Here is a 20,003-nt window from a genome sequence, read left to right as displayed (position 1 = left end):
TATAATCAATTTCATATTTATTTAATTTCCTATTGTTGAACTTTTAGTTTGTTCACAAATTTTTACCATTATAAACTATGCTTCAGTGCATGTTAACAGGGAAAATCTTTGTGGATATAAAATAAATTCACATACTAGAATTACTACTGTAAATTCACATATTTTAGACTTTTAATATATAGGTGTGGATAAAGTAGATTTACAGTTGTGAGTACATGAAACACAGAATTAATGAAACTATTGTCTTTTTCCATACGAACAGCTGTAAACCTACTTTTGTCCACCCCTGTATATTGCCAAAATGCCATCCCAAAAGGTTGAACTAAATTTAGGATGACCACATAGTTTATCATCCAATCTGGGACACTTTGGGGAGTGAAAGAGAGTAGTATTAATAATTACACAGAGATCCCAGGAATAAGCCAGGTTTATCCCAGCTGAACTGGGACACATGTTGTCCTAGCTATATTTTACTACAACCAGCAATATAAGGGAATGCCTTTTATCTCATACCTTCACTGATCATGGCGATTAAACATTTTTTATCTTCACTAATTTTATAGGCCCCAAATGGAAACACCTCTTTTCATCCACACCTCACTAATTAGATGTGGGATGGAACTGTTTTTCATATTTATTTGGTCTTTGTATTTCTTTATTTTTAAATTACCTGTTTATATCCTTTGCTCATTTTTTATATTAGATTTTTTTTTTAATTGTAAGAATTGTTTATATGTACAAGTGGTTAATTCTTCCTTTCTTGTTGCATAAGTGCTTTCACCTTGACCAATTTCAGCATAAAATACATTGAAATTTGCTTTTTTTGTTCATTTGTTTCTGTCTATCACAAAATAGTAGTACTTGGATCAGTATGATATATGAATCAAACTATTATGAAATTTAACAGCAGTAGCAGCAGCAATAATATATTCTGAATACCATTGAAACTGAGAGGAAAACATCAATATTCTATCAGTGTAGAAGACTGTAACTAAGTTCAACAACTATTTCCTGAGTGCCTGCAATTGGTAAACATTAATTGAGCACCTGTATGCAGTACCCAGCGGGCCCTCTCAGGAATGCCAAAGAATCTTAAGATAAAGGGCAGGCTCTCAAGGAACCTGTCATCTATCCTGAAGCTCTTAATATTAGAAACCTTGGAGGTATCGTCTACATTTTATTAGGCCCAAAGCCAAGAATAATCTCTCACGTAAGGCTGAATGGGTACCAATAACAGCCAATCGTCTCTGAATCCTAGCTAGCTCAGTAATTTTTCCTCACCTAAGGTTTATGTGTCCCAAGTGGAACCCAGGTGCTTCTCAAGGTGCCGCAACATCATTTAGTTAACAGCTCTCTTGCTGCCCTGGGTGACAACCATCTTGTCCCTGTGGAGGTCATTGGTGCTTAGCTCATTTTACTTAATATTTACAGCTTAACCTTAACAAATCACTCATGAGTATGCAAGTGACTGAAATTCTATAGGGAGCTTCTTATGAAAATATAGCCTCTCGCTCACTAAAATAAATGCTAAGAATCTTTTAATTTTTTTTTCTTTTAGAACCTCGATCCATGGCAGAGCCAGGTAAAGATCATTTTAACTTTAATTTATTAGTGTGTGATCAGTAATTTGATATACAGGGTGTCCCCCAAAAATGTATACACACTTTAACAGCTGATAGCTGTTAAATGAAAATGGAATGTATTTTAATAAATGCTGCCTTTATAATTATTCAGAGTGTGTGTATACCTTTTTGTGGACACCCTGTATATAACAAAACATATTGAAATTACACCGGGGTCAGGAAAAAGTGAAAAATAAAGTTTTAGGGAAAAGATCCAAACCAACTCTAGCTATTACTGTAGAGGAATGAAAGAAGGAGAACATGTGCAAATTTGGAATATGTATTCAATACCTAATATGAATGCAGTTAGTTCTTGGTATTGAGAAATATTTCTTAGGAATATCTTCCCTCTTTCCTTGGCCCCTACTCATAACCTCCCCAAATTGGGCAGAGCAATTTCCATTATGCTAGATCAATTCCAATTTCACAGCCTATGCTTCTGAAAACTTATGCATCAGATTTTGAAATTTGTAGAATCAATAAAATGTCCGGGATGGTATTAGATTTGGTTGGAAGGACACTAAGATGACATGGAAATGACAAGTAGGTGAAACTCTTACCTTTAAAGAACACAAGTCACTCACAATCTAAGCATAAACATCTGAATGTCCTCCTTGCAATCACCCTGAAATAGCACATAGTATTTTTACCCCTGGATAAGAAGGATAGTTTGGGTTAATAACTCTCTACAGAAAACTGAATGGGAAGGCATTCCAGCAGTAGACAATGAACATGCACGTTGCACAGCCCTGCACTAGGCCGTTGGGGATACATAGTGAAGACCAGAGGGATCTTACTCTCTCACTGTTTGTAGTGGAGAAGTGGTTTTCCCCTTGAAAATATTTTAGGCTTTTGACACAGTCATCCAAAGCAGGCGTTTTCACTCGGCAATCCCATATACAAAATAATTTCAGAGTCACTCAAAAGGGATCCCTGCCCACGACAAATCCTGCCTTTCCCAGCTCTGCGATCTAAAATCTCACAGCCCGAGAGTTCTTCCTTCTACCTTGTATACTGCAAGTATCCTTTGGAGACTATGCTTTCCATCTGATCAGGCAGGTACACTGTAGCATGAATGAATTTATCAGATCGTTTCCCAAGAGCAGGTTGCTGAAAAAGAAAAACAGGAATGTTTGGGAAGAGGAACAGAGAGAAGGAAGCATAGGCTAGGGACTCAGAGAAAGAACAGAGTGGGACCAAAACCAAACTTTGCCTCTCTATCATTTAGGATTCTTTGGGCAGCAAGTAAAGAAGACCTAGCTAAAAGTGGCTTAAGCAATAAGAAAAGCATATTTCCTCACACAGCAATATGCCCTAAGAAACGGCAGTCTTGAGATGGGTTAATTTAGCATCTCAGAGATCATCAGGGGCAAAGCCTTTTTTCCATTTTCCCTTCTGCCATCTTCAGAGTATCCTCTTTGGCTGATTCTACTCATATACCCAAGACAGTTGCCACACTTACGGATATTACATGCAGATGACAATATTCAGAAGCAAAAGTAGGGAATAACACTCTTTTGTCTCATGCGATGAACAAGAAAAACTTTCCCACAAACTCTCCAGGAGACTTTCCCTAATATCTCATTGACAGGAATTGCTTGTGTCACATGCTATCACTTAGCAAGAATAGAGTTAGCAGGACTGGCGTAGCATGACCATCACAATTCACCACCTGAGGCTGGCGGGGCCAGCTTGCCTTGAAGCACATGACCCCTCTGAGGCGGGTAGACAAAGTCAGGGTTCTGTTACTAAGGAGGAGGGAGATGCAGAGATACCCAGCAGGTGCTCAACACGGTCTGCCCTGGCTTCCTGTCCAGTTTTCCCAGAGGTTGTCCAGTTAATTCAATTCGGTTATCATGAAGCGCGGCAATGCCAAGTTTCTCCAAATACAACTATGCTTTTATTAATTTTGTTTTTAATGTCAGGTCTACTGGGTGATAACTGGGGGTTTAGGCTACTGTCTTAGTTATCTCTTCATTAGCTGTCAAAGAATATCTAAGTATAAGAATTTCATAGTTATTTGAAAGAGGGTTCGTGCTGTGTATTGGGAGTAATCCATAAGAATTATCATAGTATTACAAAGGGAAAAAATGCATTTCACTTGTCTTTCACCTAGAATTTCAAGTTATTCAACCAGCTAATTACTATTAGCTAAGCAAACTATTTATCATTCAGTTTTAAATTGTGGCTTTTCTTTAAAATTACCTCACTGCCAAAGTTCCCCACAGATATAGTGAGAGACTGGTATTTTAAAAAAATGTTTTATTAATCCTTTTATTTCATACAAACCTCCTTTTACTTTAACTCCTAATTTGTTTCTGGGATTTTTTTAAAAGTTTTTTGTTCTTCAGTTCTATTTTTGTCATCTGAACTGATGACATAAAAATAGAAGATAATTTGAGAATCCATAATATATTATATTATCATAATAGTCTCTTGTCAATAGTGTCCATGGAGCTATTTGTTCTATATGCTTTTACTCATTTAGTCTGCTAATCAGTCCATTCAATCAAATAATTGTTTGGACTAATTATTTTCAAACAATTAATATAATCAACTTCTTATATTGACTTTTATAGAATCTCCATCTGATGTCAGTAAATTCCATAACTCCATTTTCCTAATTAAGTCAGTAACCATTCTGTTTTGCTGGCATTTAGAGGAGATTTGTACTTTGGTCATTGCTGAAGTATTTGCAGAAGACTCTGGGTGCTTCACGTGTACTGCAAGCAACAAGTACGGCACAGTGTCAAGCATTGCACAGCTAGATGTAAGAGGTAAGAGCTCTTCAAATGCCGGGACAATTCAGATCATGATGTTGAATGTGAGTATGGAGAATTTATAATTCCTTCCTTCCTGCTTTTTGCATGAAGCTAACTTGACTCTCTCTAGAAAAATTGAATTATTGAGGAAAGTGTTCTTAAACAATATCCAATTTTCAATTTCTTATTGCATTTATAGCCACCACCACCCCAGTTGTCCTACTGTTACCTATTATACTCTAAGAAAAAATCTCCTTGGTTTTATATAAACCTCTAATATTCTTTCCAAAACAGTACTTAGATTTCTAGTTTAGCTTTTCCCCTATATCCTCACCATCCTTTAATGCCCCAGATTATGTTCTCTGTTTTTGACAAGCATTTTCTCTGTTAATATAATCACCTGGTTGGGCACATGCCCCAACCTGGGGTTACAACCCTACCTCAGTCTCACTGAGTGAGGCTAACAGCTCTGGTCCTGTGACTGTCATTTCAGGAAATGAAGACCTCAGAAATAACGGGGCTCTTCACTCGGCCAACTCCACCACCAACCTGGCTGTTACTGAGCAACAGCCGTCCCCACCCAACCCACAGCCCCCTTCTGCGGAACACCCCCCTAAGCCCAAACTCGAAGGGGTTCTGGTGAACCACAACGAGCCCCGGTCCAGCTCGAGGATCGGGCTCCGAGTGCACTTCAACCTGCCTGAAGATGACAAAGGAAGCAAAGTGTCCCCTGAGGGCGGCGTGGCGACCAGCAACCAGACCAGGCCTGATTCTTTCCTGGACAGATTCAATGGACAGGGGCCAAAAGTCCCAGAGCCTTCCTCACCTGTCAAAGAGCCCCCTCCCGTCCTGGCCAAACCCAAACTGTGAGTAAAAATTACAGTGGGTAACCGAGCGCCTGTGAGCTTCTCCGAGTCTTCCCTTCCTAAAAATGATGGAGCAGAAAGGGGAATCACAGAATGAGAGAATATACTTTAAATGCTTGAAAAACCATCATCCTTACATCAATCTAAGTGCACTATCGCTATCACCGTTACTGTTAATGTTCTACCTCCAAGTAATGTTCCACCTAAGCCAGTTCAAAGATGTGTGTCTAATGTCAGAGGGCTCCAGGGAAGGTGTTGCTATACTCCCCTTCAAAAGCCCCTTCTTGCCTCTAGTAGCCCCAATAGTTGGTAATTTCATCCTTATATTTCCCATTTCTGCTTCAACTTAAGATTTGTATTCATTATGGAAAAGATGTTTAGTATTTTTTAGACAGTTCTTTGCTTTGGCTAGATGTGCTGTGGTGACCACAGTAGGTTGTGTATAAATATAATGGGGTGAAAGAAGAAGGCCGGGTTTTCAGACTCACCTTAGGAGACTGATGTGGTTGTTGCCCTAACCCACTAGAGCAGGGGTGGGGACCCTCCGGCCCGAGGGCTGTATACGGCCAGCGAAATTGTTTGGTCTGGCCCTGCCAAAGCAACAGCAGGTGGGACTCAAAATTCAATAACTCTAGGAGCTTTGTTCATAGCTACTTTTTAAGATGATAGTTCTGTATGGCTCGAGAATGATGTTATAAATATCCAAATGGCCCTTGGCAGAATAAAAGGTTCCCCACCCTGCTCTATCAGAGAGTCTCCATCAGAGACATATTGCAATGTTTAAATGTTCCTCCACAGTAAAGCAAACACAGAACACGATACTACTGTTCTGCTGTGCTTGACCCACACATCAAAATGATAAAAATCGTGTTTATAATTACATAAGCTTTTAAATAGCAGCATTCAAATCTTCAGTATGTGCACTCCCATCGCGTGTCTCGCAGTGCTGAACGCAGGATGTTCATTGCAAGCAGTTCACATTGTTTAGTTTTATATTCTCACTTCCACATAAGGCAAATTCAGAGCATACAATTAAATTTTACAAAACATGCCTCTTAGCGAGTCACATCCAGAATTGTCTCTGTCCCCTCAAGATTCTGCTGGTCCCAGGAAATTGGAATCCATTTAGGGTAAAAAGGGGGGAAGAGGCTATTGTAGGGATCTGTGCAGGGTGGGAAACAACACAGCCAGGCCCTGCAGAGAAGGCGAACTAAGCGGCTGGGAGCTGGGGTCACAGTTAGTCTGGCTTCTGTCACCCTCCGACTTCCTGAGCGCCTCCTGTTTCCTCTTTGCGTATGCACTCCACCAATCTCTCTTTGAAGATTTTTGGGTTCATGCTTGGCCCACCACTGTTCAGGGCTATTAGGAATGTCAGATAGGATTAGGCTTAGCTTCATGTTGAAGAAAACCCGAACTAACAGTTAAACACGTGAGGGCTTGTTTTTCTCTCCCATAAAGGAAATCCGTTGGGCAGTCTGGGGCTGTTAGGGTGGCTCCCTAGTCATCAAGAACCCAGTCTCCTATCTTTGTGCTCTGCCATCTTTAGCACCAGCTACTTCTCCAGGTCCCCTCATGGCCCAGAATGGTGGCCTAGTCATCACGTCTGCATTTCAAGCAGCAGGAAGGGCAAATGGATGAAAGTCCTGATGTCAGACTCCTTTTAAGAAGACTTCTTAGGTCTTACCCAAATCTTCCACCTATATTTCATTGGCCAGAACGTAATCACATGTCATACCAGCCATGAAGGAGGCTGGGAAATGTAGTCTTTAGCTGCACATATTGCCTCCATGAATAAAATCAAGTTCTTTTACAAAGTAGCCAGCCAACAGTATCTGCCACATGAGACTTTCAGTGAATGTAAAAATTATTTCTACTAATTATGTAGTGACGCCCCTTAAAATTCCAGTCCTCAGCACTAGTATAATTTTTAAATATTTTTTGCCTTTTTAAAATTTTCTCTTAGGTTTGTATTGGTAGAGACACACACACACACACACACACACACACACACACACACACACACACACACACACACACACACACACACACCCTTGAATCCACGTGGCTACAACTTTGTCTTACTGGTTTTAACCTCATTAGTTTTAATCTTTTAGGTTCTGCATTAAAATATTTTGGCTCTCTGAATAATCTGCCGTTCCTTCAATTTGCTATTCATATGAACACAGGTATAATTCTTAGAGATATTAAAAGTGCAACAGAGGGAAACTGTCGTTTTTAAACACTGTGATTGCCAGGACCTAGATAATTCAGACTTTGAAGTTTTCAACTTGAATACCAAGCTGCCTAGATCAGCGATTCTTCATCCTGGCTACTTTCTAGAATAAAATATGGAGCTTTAAAAAAATGTTTATTCCTTCCCATGCAATTGAATCTGAATCTCACCATAGGTTATTTTAATGTGCAGCCAGGTTGGACATTACTGGTCTGGAGTTGAACAACCTGAGTTACAACCCTTTATCACCCCACCTTACCCCTTCACACACCCCTCTACACCCAGGAAAAGACAATAACATTTAAAGCGAGTAAAATGTTAGGCAAAAATAGAATGTACTGGAAAAGCTTATACTTTGGGATGAGTGTTTCTTTAGAGCAGAGGTTCTCAGTCCTGGATACATGCAAGAATCACCGAGAGCCTTGCTACTGACGGCATTGGCCTCACCTGGAAGTTTGATAAAATGCACTCAGGTCTCACTCAACCTATTGAATCAGAAGCTCTGGGGCGAGGACCCAGAAATCTGTGTTTTAACTAGACCCTCCAGAGAATTCTTAAGCTCGCTAAAACTTAAAAACCACTGACCTACATTTTAAAAGATAATAATAACGATGCCTGGATCCTTTCCCAAACCAGTTGACTCTCTGGGCAGTGGTGCCTAAATCAATGAGGTTTGTCTGTCTTTTATGCTCTCCAGATGATTCTGATGTGCAGCCAGCGAGGTAACCATTGCTAAAACCACAGCTAAAAGCTGATTGCAGAGGCAGATTTACTCAGAGTTGGTTATCCTGATCAGTGATGTGCTGGCAAATGTTTTAACAATGGGCAGAGGAAGGGAGGCCCTGATTGAAGCGCTTGCAAATTTCTTCCCACCATGCCTGATCTCAAGCTACTAGAGAAAGGTCATTGAACTGGGAGCAGGAATGAGATGTGTACAGTCTGATCTCCAGAGGCATCCCAAGCTGGCTCCAACACACACTGCCCAAAGTTGTTGTTGCCAAAATTGCTTTCAAAAGTACTGGATACAGTATCGCAAGTTTGTTTTGTTGTGTTTGTCCTTGACATTGTATCTTGACAGTTAAGAATCCCTAAGAAATTCTTTTGTATTCCAGAAGCCACAAGAAGCATCCTTATAATTCTGAAACTGGTTTTCATTCTTAGAAATCTTGAAATTGATATTTGTAGCTCAGTAACTAAAAAGTATAATACCCACCATTTGTTGACCATTTATATGTATGTTTTTGGTGATTTATTTATCAATTCTCACAACAAAATCAAGAGGTATTACTTATTCCTATTAAATTAGGGGGAAATCAGGGTCGGGAAAGTCTAGAAACTGCCCAAACCCACGCAATAATGAGCGGTAGAGCCAGGATTAGGGCCTACGTGTGTGTCTACAGAGCCTATATTCTTGAGTATAGTGCTTAAATTGTGGCAAAAGAGGAGAAACTTTCAAGTAACCCAAGAAAATTGATAAATCTCAGGAAGAAAGCTTGGGTATAAACCTGATTTCAGAAACCCTTATAGCAACAAGAAATGAACAGCTGAACATATAGAAATTTACAGCAGGCTATTCCTTTGAATTAGGTTACTCAGGATTTTAGAACTGGTATGCTTTATAATTAATCTTCCCTGCCTTTATTTTTCATTAACATACCTTCATTATTAAATGCAAGTAAATTCCATATGTTATCTGTAAATAACCACTGGTTATTTGTGTTACATGTATATGTAGTAAGATTTTTGAGCCCTGAATAGCTCATACTATCTGAGGCTGTTTGTATCTCCTACAGTACCTAGCAAACTAGGCACATAAGAGATTCAATAAAAGTTCATTGAATGATGTACTTGACACCTTGTCTTGATAGAATGAATGAGTCCAAATAGCTGTTTTAAATTCCCTCTGAACAAGATAGAGTTTAATAAAATGAAAAAGCAAAACAAAAACACAACTGTTCAAACAAAAAGAGATATTATTCTCAAATGAATTTTTCTAGAATCTTAGATAAATCAAAACAATTTGACACTGTATCTCATATATCATTATGTTCAAGGTTTCAGCCCCCTCTGCAATCCATTATACTGCACTGAATGATACGGACTAACAGACCATTTGAGTCTTAAAGTAAAATAACTGGTTCTTAGTTTTTATTCAGTGGGAAGTAAAGTAAAATGACAATCAGTCAAGACAAATGACTTCCTGGCCCCTTTTTGCCACCTTATCTTTCTAAGATTACTTCCTTTTCACATACTACTTTTTCTACTTCCAAAACCATAATAAAATATTTATGCAATGTCATCAGATTAAAATTTACTCAGACAACAGTCCAAACACATCCTGAAAACTACGCAGCATTGCCTCTCTGCGAAAGCAGTCACAACTGTGACCTGCTCAATATGTGGTCCAGTAAAAATTTAGGTTCTGCATTTTCATGCCATTGGGATTATCAACACCAGCAGAAATGAAGTTAATTGTATGTATTTTTCCTAAGGATAATCTCACAAAAACATTTCTGCTTCTCTTAATTGCTGAATCTTTCATCAATGATGAAATAAAAAGTGTAATTAATGTTTAATTATATTACTTTATTCTCTCAGCTTAAAAACTCACTTCTAAAAAAGGCAGAGAAGTTACCATGGTAATGTGCTAACACTCCTGAATTCTTAGTTTAACTCAAGACAAAAGTTTTCGTAGATGAGCAAAGGATTGCACAGTCTGTACCATTTGACAACAGTAATGAAAGTGGAGGCGGGTCTCTATTTTGTGAAGTTACTTTTCCATATATTGTGTATCAGAAATGTTAATGAGGGAAAGGAAAAAGTTAAGCTTTAAGAATTAGGAGAAATCAAGGTTTGGAGAACCTTCTGGTTCAAAATTATTGCTGCTGGTGCTGACTTTCTTGATGACAAACAAATACAAAACCTTGCATTTTTTAAAAATTTATCTTTATTGTTGAAAGTACTACAGGTGTCCCATTTTTCCCCAATTGACCCCCTCCACTTCACTCCCACCCCCTCCCCAGGCCTTCACCCCGTTATTGACTGTGTCCATGTGTTATGCATTTATGCATATAATTTCTTTGGTTAATCTCTTCCCACCCTCCACCCCCCTTCCCTCTTTCCTCTGAAATATGATCGTCTGTTACATGCGTCAATGTCTCTGGATCTATTTAGTTCATCAGAATCTTTTGTTCATTAGCTTCTTAAAGAAGACCCTTCAACTTTTCCTGTAGTGCTGGTCTGGTGGTGATGAACTCCTTTAGCTTTTTCTTATCTGTGAAGCTCTTGACCTGACCTTCAATTCTAAATGATAGCTTTGCTGGGTAGAGCAATCTTGGTTGCAGTTCCATGTTTTTCATCACTTTGAATATTTCTTGACAGTCCCTTCTGGCCTGCAGGGTTTCTGTTGAGAAATCAGCTGACAGTCATATGGGTGGTCCCTTGTAGATAACTAATTGCTTTTCTCTTGCTGCTTTTAAGATTCTCTCTTTGTCTTTAACCTTTGGCATTTTAAGTATGATATGTCTTGCTGTGGGCCTCTTTGGGTTCCTCTTGTTTGGGACCCTCTGTGCTTCCTGGACTTGTAAGTCTATTTCTTTCCCCAGGTAGGGGAAGTTTTCTGTAATTATTTTTTCAAATAGGTTTTCAATTCCTTGGTCTCTTTCTTCCCCTTCTGGCACCCCAATAATACAAATGTTGGGCCTCTTGAAGTTGTCCCAGAGACTCCTTATACTATCTTCATATTTCTGGATTCTTTTTTCTTTTTGCTCTTCTGGTTGGGTGTTTTTTGTTTCTTCATGTTCCAAATTGCTGATTTGATTCTCAGCGTCCTCTACTCTACTGTTGATTCCCTGTAAATTATTCTTCATTTCAGTTCGTGTAGCCTTCATTTCAAATTGGTACTTTATTACATTATCGATTTTCTCAGTTATTTCCCTAATAGTCTGCTTAAACATCCTTATAAACAAAATTTGAACTCTGTATCTGTTAGCTTGCTTGAATCTATTTCATTTAGTTCCTCTTCTAGAGATTTCTTCTGTTCTTTCCTTTGTGACATGTTTCTTTGCCTCCGCATTTTGACTGCTTCCAGGTGTTTATTTCTGTGTATGAAGCAGAGCTGCTATGTCTCCTGGAATTTGTAGAGTGGCTTTGTGTAGTAGGTGTCCTGTAGGGTCCAGTGGCTCAGCCTCCCCAGTCACCTTAGCTGCACCTTCTAGGTGCTCCCCTCTGTGGGCTGTGTGCACTGTCCTGTTGTAGTTGAGCCTTGGTTGCTGTTGGCATCACTGGGAGGAATTGACCCCCAGGCCAATCAGCTGTGAGGACCAGCTGCAACTACAGCCAAAGAGCTGCTGTGCTGGAGACACCCCTATGGAGCAGGATTTACTTCAGTGGAGCTTTGGTGTTCACCAAGTGTGCTCCTTGAGTGTGTCACTCATGGATGTGGAAGGGTTGTAATCCAGCGTGGTCGAGTCTGAACACCAAGTGCACTGTCTCTGGGGCCTCCCGGGAGGTGCAGAGTCAGCCTGTGCCAGTGCCTTGCCCAGGGCCACCCAGCATGAGCTACACAGCAAACCGTAGTTGGCTGCTACTTGTGCTGGGCTTGGAGGTGCCCAGGAGAGGCCAAGCTATGAGCCAATGCAGCTGCAGCTAGTGCCAGGCCCGGGGCCACTTATCAAGCCATATGGGGCCCCCTGCTGCTTGTTTGAGAGATTTTAGGAAAGTCCTAAGCATGAGGCTGGAGAGGCCACTTGCACAGAAAAGCCCCTGGAAATGGCCTGGATGAGCTGCAGGTGGGCAGGGGCGGGGCCTCCGGGAATCCCGGGGCGGGGCCAGAGGGGTGAGTCAGGTGCTGGGGATTCAAACCTGGCGCCTGCCTGCTGTGTGCGGGGAGGACTCGCCAAAGGAGCCAGGGCCTCCGCCAGCCCTTCTGTCTGGGAGGAAGCCGCCCCTCCAGCTCTCGCCCCAACTTCAGGCAGGTTAGTTCCTCCCCGAGTGTCTCAGGTCCTTTCAAGCTGCTGCCCGGCGCTGGGCTCAGAGGGAGCGTCCGAGTGAGTCCGTGCCGGGCCCTTTAAGAGGAGAGCCTGGGGCTCCCGCAGCCTCAGTGACCCTCAGGGACAGTCCCCGCTGGTTTCACAGCCCAGAGTTGTGGGGACGTCTCTTCCCGGCCCTGGAGCCCTGGGCTGGGGGCCTGCTGTGGGGTTGGGACCCCTCACTCCTCTGGGAACCCCCCACCGCCAAGATTCCCTCCCGGGTTTACCCTGTGGCACCCGGTGTGGGCCTGTGGCCCTGTCTCCATGATTCAGCCCCGATCCACCGCATCTCCGCCCCTTCTACCACTCCCCATGCTTCTTCAGATCCCTGGTTGTGGGGCTTCTGTTCAGCCAGATCTCAGGAGGCTCTGAGTGACGGTGGTTCTGTATTTTAGTTGTCATTTTGATGTGGTTGTGGGAGGCAGCGGGTGCAGCTGTTACCAATGAGCCATCTTGTTTCCTCCTCAAAACCTTGCATTAATAGATCTCATATTGGACAGATCACCCTCTGTGTTTCCAAAGAACATAAAACCACGTGGCCATGGGGCACTGCAGTCTCACCTGTGGGTCTTCCTGTGGTCACTCACTTAAGAATAGATTCTCTAAACAGCAAAGGTTGACAGCCCAGCAATGTTCTGCATATATGACTCTTAGACATTTCTATTCTTTAAAAATAATTGGTTTACTAAAAGAGATTAAATAGACTGTGGGACTTAAGGCAAATCATGTCTAGCATCTGTGACTCAGGTTCCTATAAATGAAGGAACTGCTCCCAGTTTGACTTCCTTTTTCTGTTTAGAAACAAAAAAGTCTACGGCAATGTTTATGATTAGAGGGGACCATATAATTTATCATTTAAATCATGACATTTTTTAGACCGAAAGAAACTTAATAATTATGCTAGGAAAACAAGTGTAAACCGGGACAGTCTAGGATGTATCGGGGCATATGGTCGGTCACCTTTTCTATACAGCTTTGCTGTCAGGAGAGGAGAGACACAGTGAGACACATCCAGCCGCTTTGCGGAGGTTTGCTGTCACATGAGACACAGTGAGGAGCACAGCAGGCTGGCTTGGAGAATTCAGCCCCTGCAGCAACTCACACCAGCACATAGCCAGCCCCGTGCTTCCAGCTGAAATACAATCTGTTCCTCCCACAGCTGTGAGCACTCCCAACGAGAAGACCATTGTTTCTTTTTTCAACTTGTAAACATTAAAATGGGCCACTGTGTTGCACACTCCAGGGTCACCACACAAATGCCTTGGAGTTACATATGGACTGGCCTTCTTCCTTCTTACAGACAACAAAACAGATTTAGAAAGGAGAAACAGCTCGCAAGCTCTTGATTAGCTGATTTCGGGAGAGTTGGTGTGTGCTCCTAATCAGCATAAAGTTGCAAACAGCCTGTCTAGGTGTTCTGATGGGCGGTGCTGGTGGTGATGTTTCCCTTCTCTCTCCCCACTCGTTTCCTTGTGCAGCGACTCCAGTCAGCTCCAACAGCTTCACAACCAAGTCTTACTGGAACAACAGCAGCTGCAGAACCCGTCTCCTTCATCTCCTAAGGAGTTTCCGTTCAACATGAGTGTTTTGAACTCCACCGCTCCCGCAGCTGGGATGACATCCAGCAGGCACGTGAAGGCCCCTGCCTCGCAGACGTTCAGCTTGGCCCGGCCGAAGCATTTCTTCCCCTCCACGAGCACCACCCCAGCAGCCTCATCGCCTTCCAGCTCTCCAGTGTTCACCCTGAGCAGCGCTCCTCAAACCATTCAGAGGACAGTGAGCAAAGAGAGCCTCTTAGTTTCCCACCCCTTCTTGCAAACCAAATCCCTAGGAGGAGCTTCCGTCCAACACGAGCCACCCCCTCCAGGTCCAATAGAGCCAGCACAACCGCCATTCACATTTTCCATCTCCAGCGGAAACCAGTTCCAGCCCCGCTGTGTGTCCCCAGCTCCTGTCTCTCCCACCAGCCGGATTCAGAATCCAGTGGCTTTCCTCAGCTCCGTCCTGCCTTCTCTTCCCACCATCCCACCCACCAATGCCATGGGGCTGCCTAGAAGTGCACCGTCCACGTAAGTGTCATCGAGATTTCTTCATGTACAAGATGTCCATTAGACACAAAATGGATATCGAACACCATAGGACAAAGGGCATATCACTTGAAATAATATTTAGTAATTAAAATATTGAAAACACCTCGACAAACACAGATTTGCTATGCAGTGCTCAACTTTTGTACACAACAGACCCTCCATAAGTGCCTGGTGACTCCTGGTGTCTGGTTGCCACTTCAACCACTGATTTCTAGGCCTTTCTACACTGACCAGTGCTTTTCATGGGTGTGTCAGGTGTGAATTTATTTTACAGGCCATCCCAGGGACTAATGAAGAAAAATACAAAGTCTCCCCAGCCAGTGAATGATGATTACATTCGCGAAGCTAAGAATGCAGTGATTCTAGACCTGGGGAAAAAAATGAATTTCAGTGATATCAGATCAAACCAGCAGGTAAGATTGTTGGGTTCAGGTGGTTTATTGGAATTTCAGTGTAAGGAAAATAATTTTGCTTAATTCATTCCTCCTTGGGATGCTCAGGTCATCTGACCTCAGTGAGGTTGTCACCACAGTCTTGGAAGGTAGAGCACAGATTAGCCAAGGGTCATGTAGTAAACTCCATCCACATGGATGTAAAGTTCCTGATTACCCCTGTAGTTGACTCAGCTTAACTGTTTACCTAAAACAGAATAGTGTTTACCTAAAACAGAATATGTTAAAGAAAGAGAGAGACTAGATGCTCTGTCATCCCTTCTAGCAACCCTCAGTTCAGTTTTGGCAGACACCATCAGGTCTTTGAGATAGTTCAATATCTGAGCCTTGAGAAGATCTAGACTTTAAGGGGCTGGGTTCAAGCTGTCCTTCATCTGACTCTTTCAATCTAATGTGACTGGAGGTCTGCTCACCATTTCCTCTCAATCTTTAAGTTAGTTTAAAATGTGAAATAGCCATTAGGCAATATCCTGTGGTTCAATCTGTACAAATCCTTGCTTAAGCCATATGTGAGCATCAAATAAGAGAAAGACTGTTTTCTTATCTGAGTCATTTACTTTTGCATTTATGGAGTGTGTGTTTTTAAATGCAGGTTTACATTTTAATAACTTAACTCTTGGATTTATTTGCCAAGATGGGAACTGATGAAATCTACTTTGAGATACAACATAAAATTTCAATCAAAACTATATGCCAAATATTGTGGAATTCGTACATAAGTGCTGGAAGTAAGGCTGGAAGTGAGGCTCCCGATCTCCCGACCATATGCTGTTGTCCTTAGTGTTTCAGTCTCTTATTTCCAATGGAGCCATGGTGTACAGTATTTTACAATGTGTTATATGTTGGGCAATTTTTATGGAGTGGATTCTTCTGAAAATGTACAGCTTAAAACCTTTATAAAGTTGACTTTAAATTACTCACCAAATTATACGTATTTCTGGGACGCAAATACCAAGGCAACTATTCTTCTCTCCCATCTTTTAGATGGAGAAACTGAGGCACAGTTGTTAAACTGTCAGTGATGGAACTACAACTAGCGCCCTGGTGTCCAGGACACTTTCACATTTTCCCTGGGACTCTGCTGCCTTTTTCAGTTTTATGACAACAGTTACCTACAAGCCCCATAAATGTTGCTCTGTCTAATGCAGATTTGTTTTCCTATAATACTGTCATCTATTTGTGGTTGTTAATCCTTCTAAGTGCCGTTGAAATCAGAGCTGTGTTCAGCCTACGTCTTTCACAGCTCAGAGAGGGAACAATTAGAACCCTGTAAAAATGATACCAGGTCAGCACATGATCTATTTGGTTAGTCTATAGGTAGAGCCATACTAATCCATTGCCAAACTCAGAAGAAAGTAAGGTTTTTCTCTTAATTACCTGAAATGTGAGCGCATGTACACATGAACTTCCCTAAGTTGAGTGCCAAACACCCAGTAGAACCCTTTATTAAACCTCCATCGTGGATTAACTCCAGGGCAAATAGCAGGGACTAAGAGCAGTTTCAAAGACATCTAGGTACTGTCCATCTGGATATCTGTGCCGTGCGTCAGTGTTCTTCAGAGAGTTATTAGGGTAGGTTAGTCTTAGACTGCCTTCTCTGGCTTGGGTAACGAAAGCCACGCCGCACGAATGCAATTCAGGAAACTAAGGCGCTCTCTGAGAGGGAATACTTGCATTAGGGAGGTAGATGATGGTCTCGAGGGATAAAGTGATGACCATCCTGTTTTATTTGCTGCTGCCTTGGGAAATGATAGCGAAAATGTCATGAAGAACTGCCTAAAGTGTATTGTGGCCCATTAGTAAAATTAAGAAGAAGAAAATTTGCATAGAAAAATGTAGAACAATAATAAAGAAATGCTGTGTATTGATAGCCATCTATACCTGCGGTCCAGGGACATGGGAACCAAAATGATCAGTTTTCTCACTTCCATATTAGCCTGCACATATGAGGGGGAGGCACGTGATTTCTTTGAAGAGTATGCATTTGTTTTGTTTTGGTTTTGCTTAGAAAACGTTTAGATCCTGAAAGCTGGACTCTCTTGCCCTATTTGATTCCTAAGCAAATGAAGAATAGTAACTGCACTAGGACATTTGTGTGGCCTAACATTACTGCATTATGCAGAGCATGAAAATAAATCAGAAGTCCCTGAACAATGAATATTATTGATTATAGATAATTTCCTCCTCGGAAAGCGAACTTCTAAATTATTTTTTTAGAAAATGGGTTTCCTTTGATATATCTACCACTTTCGTCTCTCTCATACTATTCCAGCTAACTTGTTTTAGATACCATTTCTAATTATCAATTAACATCTGCTTTCTGATTCCTGGAAGTTTGAGCAATATAAAGGTATCATCAGATGTTCATATTTATTCAGATGTTCATACTTATCCATTCAGGTGTTCATATTTATTTAAATGTTTAGCTTTCTAAGTTGACAACAAAGTTTCTTTGGGTTGTGGATAAGCCAGGAGAGAGGTGCCCAATTTCAAGGTTTTAGGCTGCATCATTTCTTATTTCAAAGGGTATCATTCACCACCAGTGGACCCTCATTGAGCATCGATAAAACTTAAATGGTTTAGGTTAGCAAGGTGAATCTGAGAGGCAGAGGAACCCAGGATCACAAAATGTACTAAAGCCTCATGACCAATGTTTCTAATACACACACGACTTAGCATGACGTTCTGAGCCCAGTAAATATTTATTGACTGTTGATTTCTAAATCTACACACACACACACACATTTAATATCATTTCAACTCTCCTCCTTGACCTCAATTCTCTGAAAACCTGCCCATTTTTTTTATTCTGCTCCTTTCTCCCTTTCTTAAAATTAATGCTTCTTAAAAACTGTCTGCAGTTCCCAGATACTGTCCTGTATGACAGGGGGAGAAAAAAGTACCTAATTCTTGCTCTGCCTTTTGTCCCTCTACAAATCTCCTTCTCTAAGCTGCTTAGTCATTTCCTCTATTTAAATCTTACCTCTTTCACCTCTTACCATGAATTCTTTATAAAAGTCCTCTTTGGGGAGAAGTCTTGCCATCCATTCCTTTTCTAATAAAAATTCCACACAACCATTGGCCTTAGGTTGCCCACCTTGGGCACCGGAAGACGCTGTAGTGAAGTGTCCCGATGTTGTCTGCCATGGACCCACCCACAACGCACCAATCACAAGTTCCTGGGGAGCTGGGATTAGGGGGTGTCCTGTTCATTGTGTTAGCCCTGTTATGTCTGGCACAGAGTAGGTGCTCAGTGAATATTTGCTGAATTAACACACAACAGTGGGATTTAATTTGTTTCAGATGGGATAATGAAACTCTTGACCAAGTAGAAAATTTTGGATTTGTTCCATATCTATAGAGAATATCTCACTTGACTATATATACTCTGATTATACCTAATCGTGGATACTACTCACTATGATAGCAATCTATTTTAATCAACTGGTTAAAAAGATGACAACTTTAAAAAAAAAAAACAACCACTGAAATTACACACAGGAAAAAAAAAAGACACAGCTAAAATTAGGCAAAACTCGTGCTGTGAACATTTAAGTATAAAATCTGTACATCTTTTAGATTTAAAGTATTTTATACAACCTTTTTGAATGTAGAGTCTATGTTTTATGTAATATTTTATCCCCAGTGCCTAACACAGTATTTAGCACAAAGTAGGTAAGAATTGGGCAGCAGAGACAGGAAGCAGGCTATGAAGCCTGGTTATCTCTATTGGAAGTAGTATGTAATTATTAGAAAAATAGAAAATGGAGGTATCTTCTACGTATATTAACCTCCAAGTTTATATAGGAATCTTTTGTCCTCTGTCCATACTGTGGATCTCCCTGGAGCAAGAGAATACATTCTCTAACACATAAGACTTTCTTTAGTGAATGCTGTCTCCAGAGTTGGTTGGGACCCTCGAGTAGGCTCCTCCAACTGGTTTGATCCTATTTGGCTATTCGGCCTGGAAGCCCAGACTCAAACCCAGAGTAGAGGAAGGCTGCATGAGCTCAAAGCAGTGAGTGTCTCAACGATGGCCCACGTTCTGGAAATCCGGAGCCTTGGCAATGCCACGTGTGATTGGGATGTGTCATCACACTGTGGTTTTCAACAGAAGGAAAGCACTCTCCACCACTGTGCCAATTTGAAGAGTATTTCTGCAGATGTGTCCTAAAAATCAAATGCTTGAAGTTGTCAAATTATCAGCCTTAAGAGGATTATCTTTGAAGGAAAAAAAGGGATTATATTTTCAAAAAGCAAAAATTCTTCTGATTTTTTTTTTTTTTTTTAGCTTTTCATTTTCTTTCATAGAGCAACTGAAATTCTGTGAAATTAATTTATATATAAGGTCTTAAACATAAGCCTAGAAAGGATGGGTCATATATCATTGATTTCATTGCCATGCTGGCCAGATTTACATAGAAAAAAAATTCTCTCCTTTGAGCATAGACATCACCTATGAGTAGCTGATACAGAAACTCTTGCTGTTACTCACTCAAGGGGAGAAGGCAAGGGAAAACGCAGAAGGCAGCATGAATCCAGTCCTGGACATTCAGAGTGCCTGAATGTACCAACAGTGGATCCGTAATGCACCCTTTGTGCAGAACAGTGCAGAAAAAGCACCTTTCAATTTATCGTAAACATATTGCTTGTGTTTACAAATTTCCTTACAAAATCTGAGTCCCATCAGTCATAACTTAGAATGACAACCTTGATTCCTGTGTAATAGGGGTAGTTATCCTTGGGATAACCAACTCTTCGTTGCAAGGCACTACAGAAAACATCAATTCCTGCTTTGGGGATGGTGAGAATCTTTGGTAACATCTCAGATGTAAAGATTCAGTGCTTTAGTAACAAGGCATCTCTGGGGGATGGAAATCAAGTGGGCATGGTTTGGACCATGCTAAGCATGGCACCCAAGCCATGATGTAGAGTAAATTGTTGGGTA

At 41.2% G+C, this 20,003-nt stretch overlaps 1 protein-coding gene across 3 annotated transcripts in view; it reads left to right on the top strand.

Moving 5' to 3' along the window:
• Nucleotides 1-20,003, top strand: part of MYPN (myopalladin) — a 96,639-nt gene that overhangs the window by 59,615 nt on the left and 17,021 nt on the right. For all 3 annotated transcript variants that reach the window (XM_081158446.1, XM_081158445.1, XM_081158444.1), the window contains 5 exons: nt 1,559-1,582; nt 4,283-4,399; nt 4,878-5,250; nt 13,992-14,582; nt 14,878-15,016. In XM_081158446.1, coding sequence (XP_081014572.1) covers nt 1,559-1,582; nt 4,283-4,399; nt 4,878-5,250; nt 13,992-14,582; nt 14,878-15,016 — 1,244 coding nt within the window. The remainder of the gene's footprint in view (nt 1-1,558; nt 1,583-4,282; nt 4,400-4,877; nt 5,251-13,991; nt 14,583-14,877; nt 15,017-20,003) is intronic.

This window comes from Miniopterus schreibersii (genome assembly GCF_964146895.1).
Source record: "Miniopterus schreibersii genome assembly, chromosome: 14".
Lineage (NCBI taxonomy): Eukaryota > Metazoa > Chordata > Mammalia > Chiroptera > Miniopteridae > Miniopterus > Miniopterus schreibersii.
This window is presented reverse-complemented; position numbering and strand designations above follow the sequence as displayed.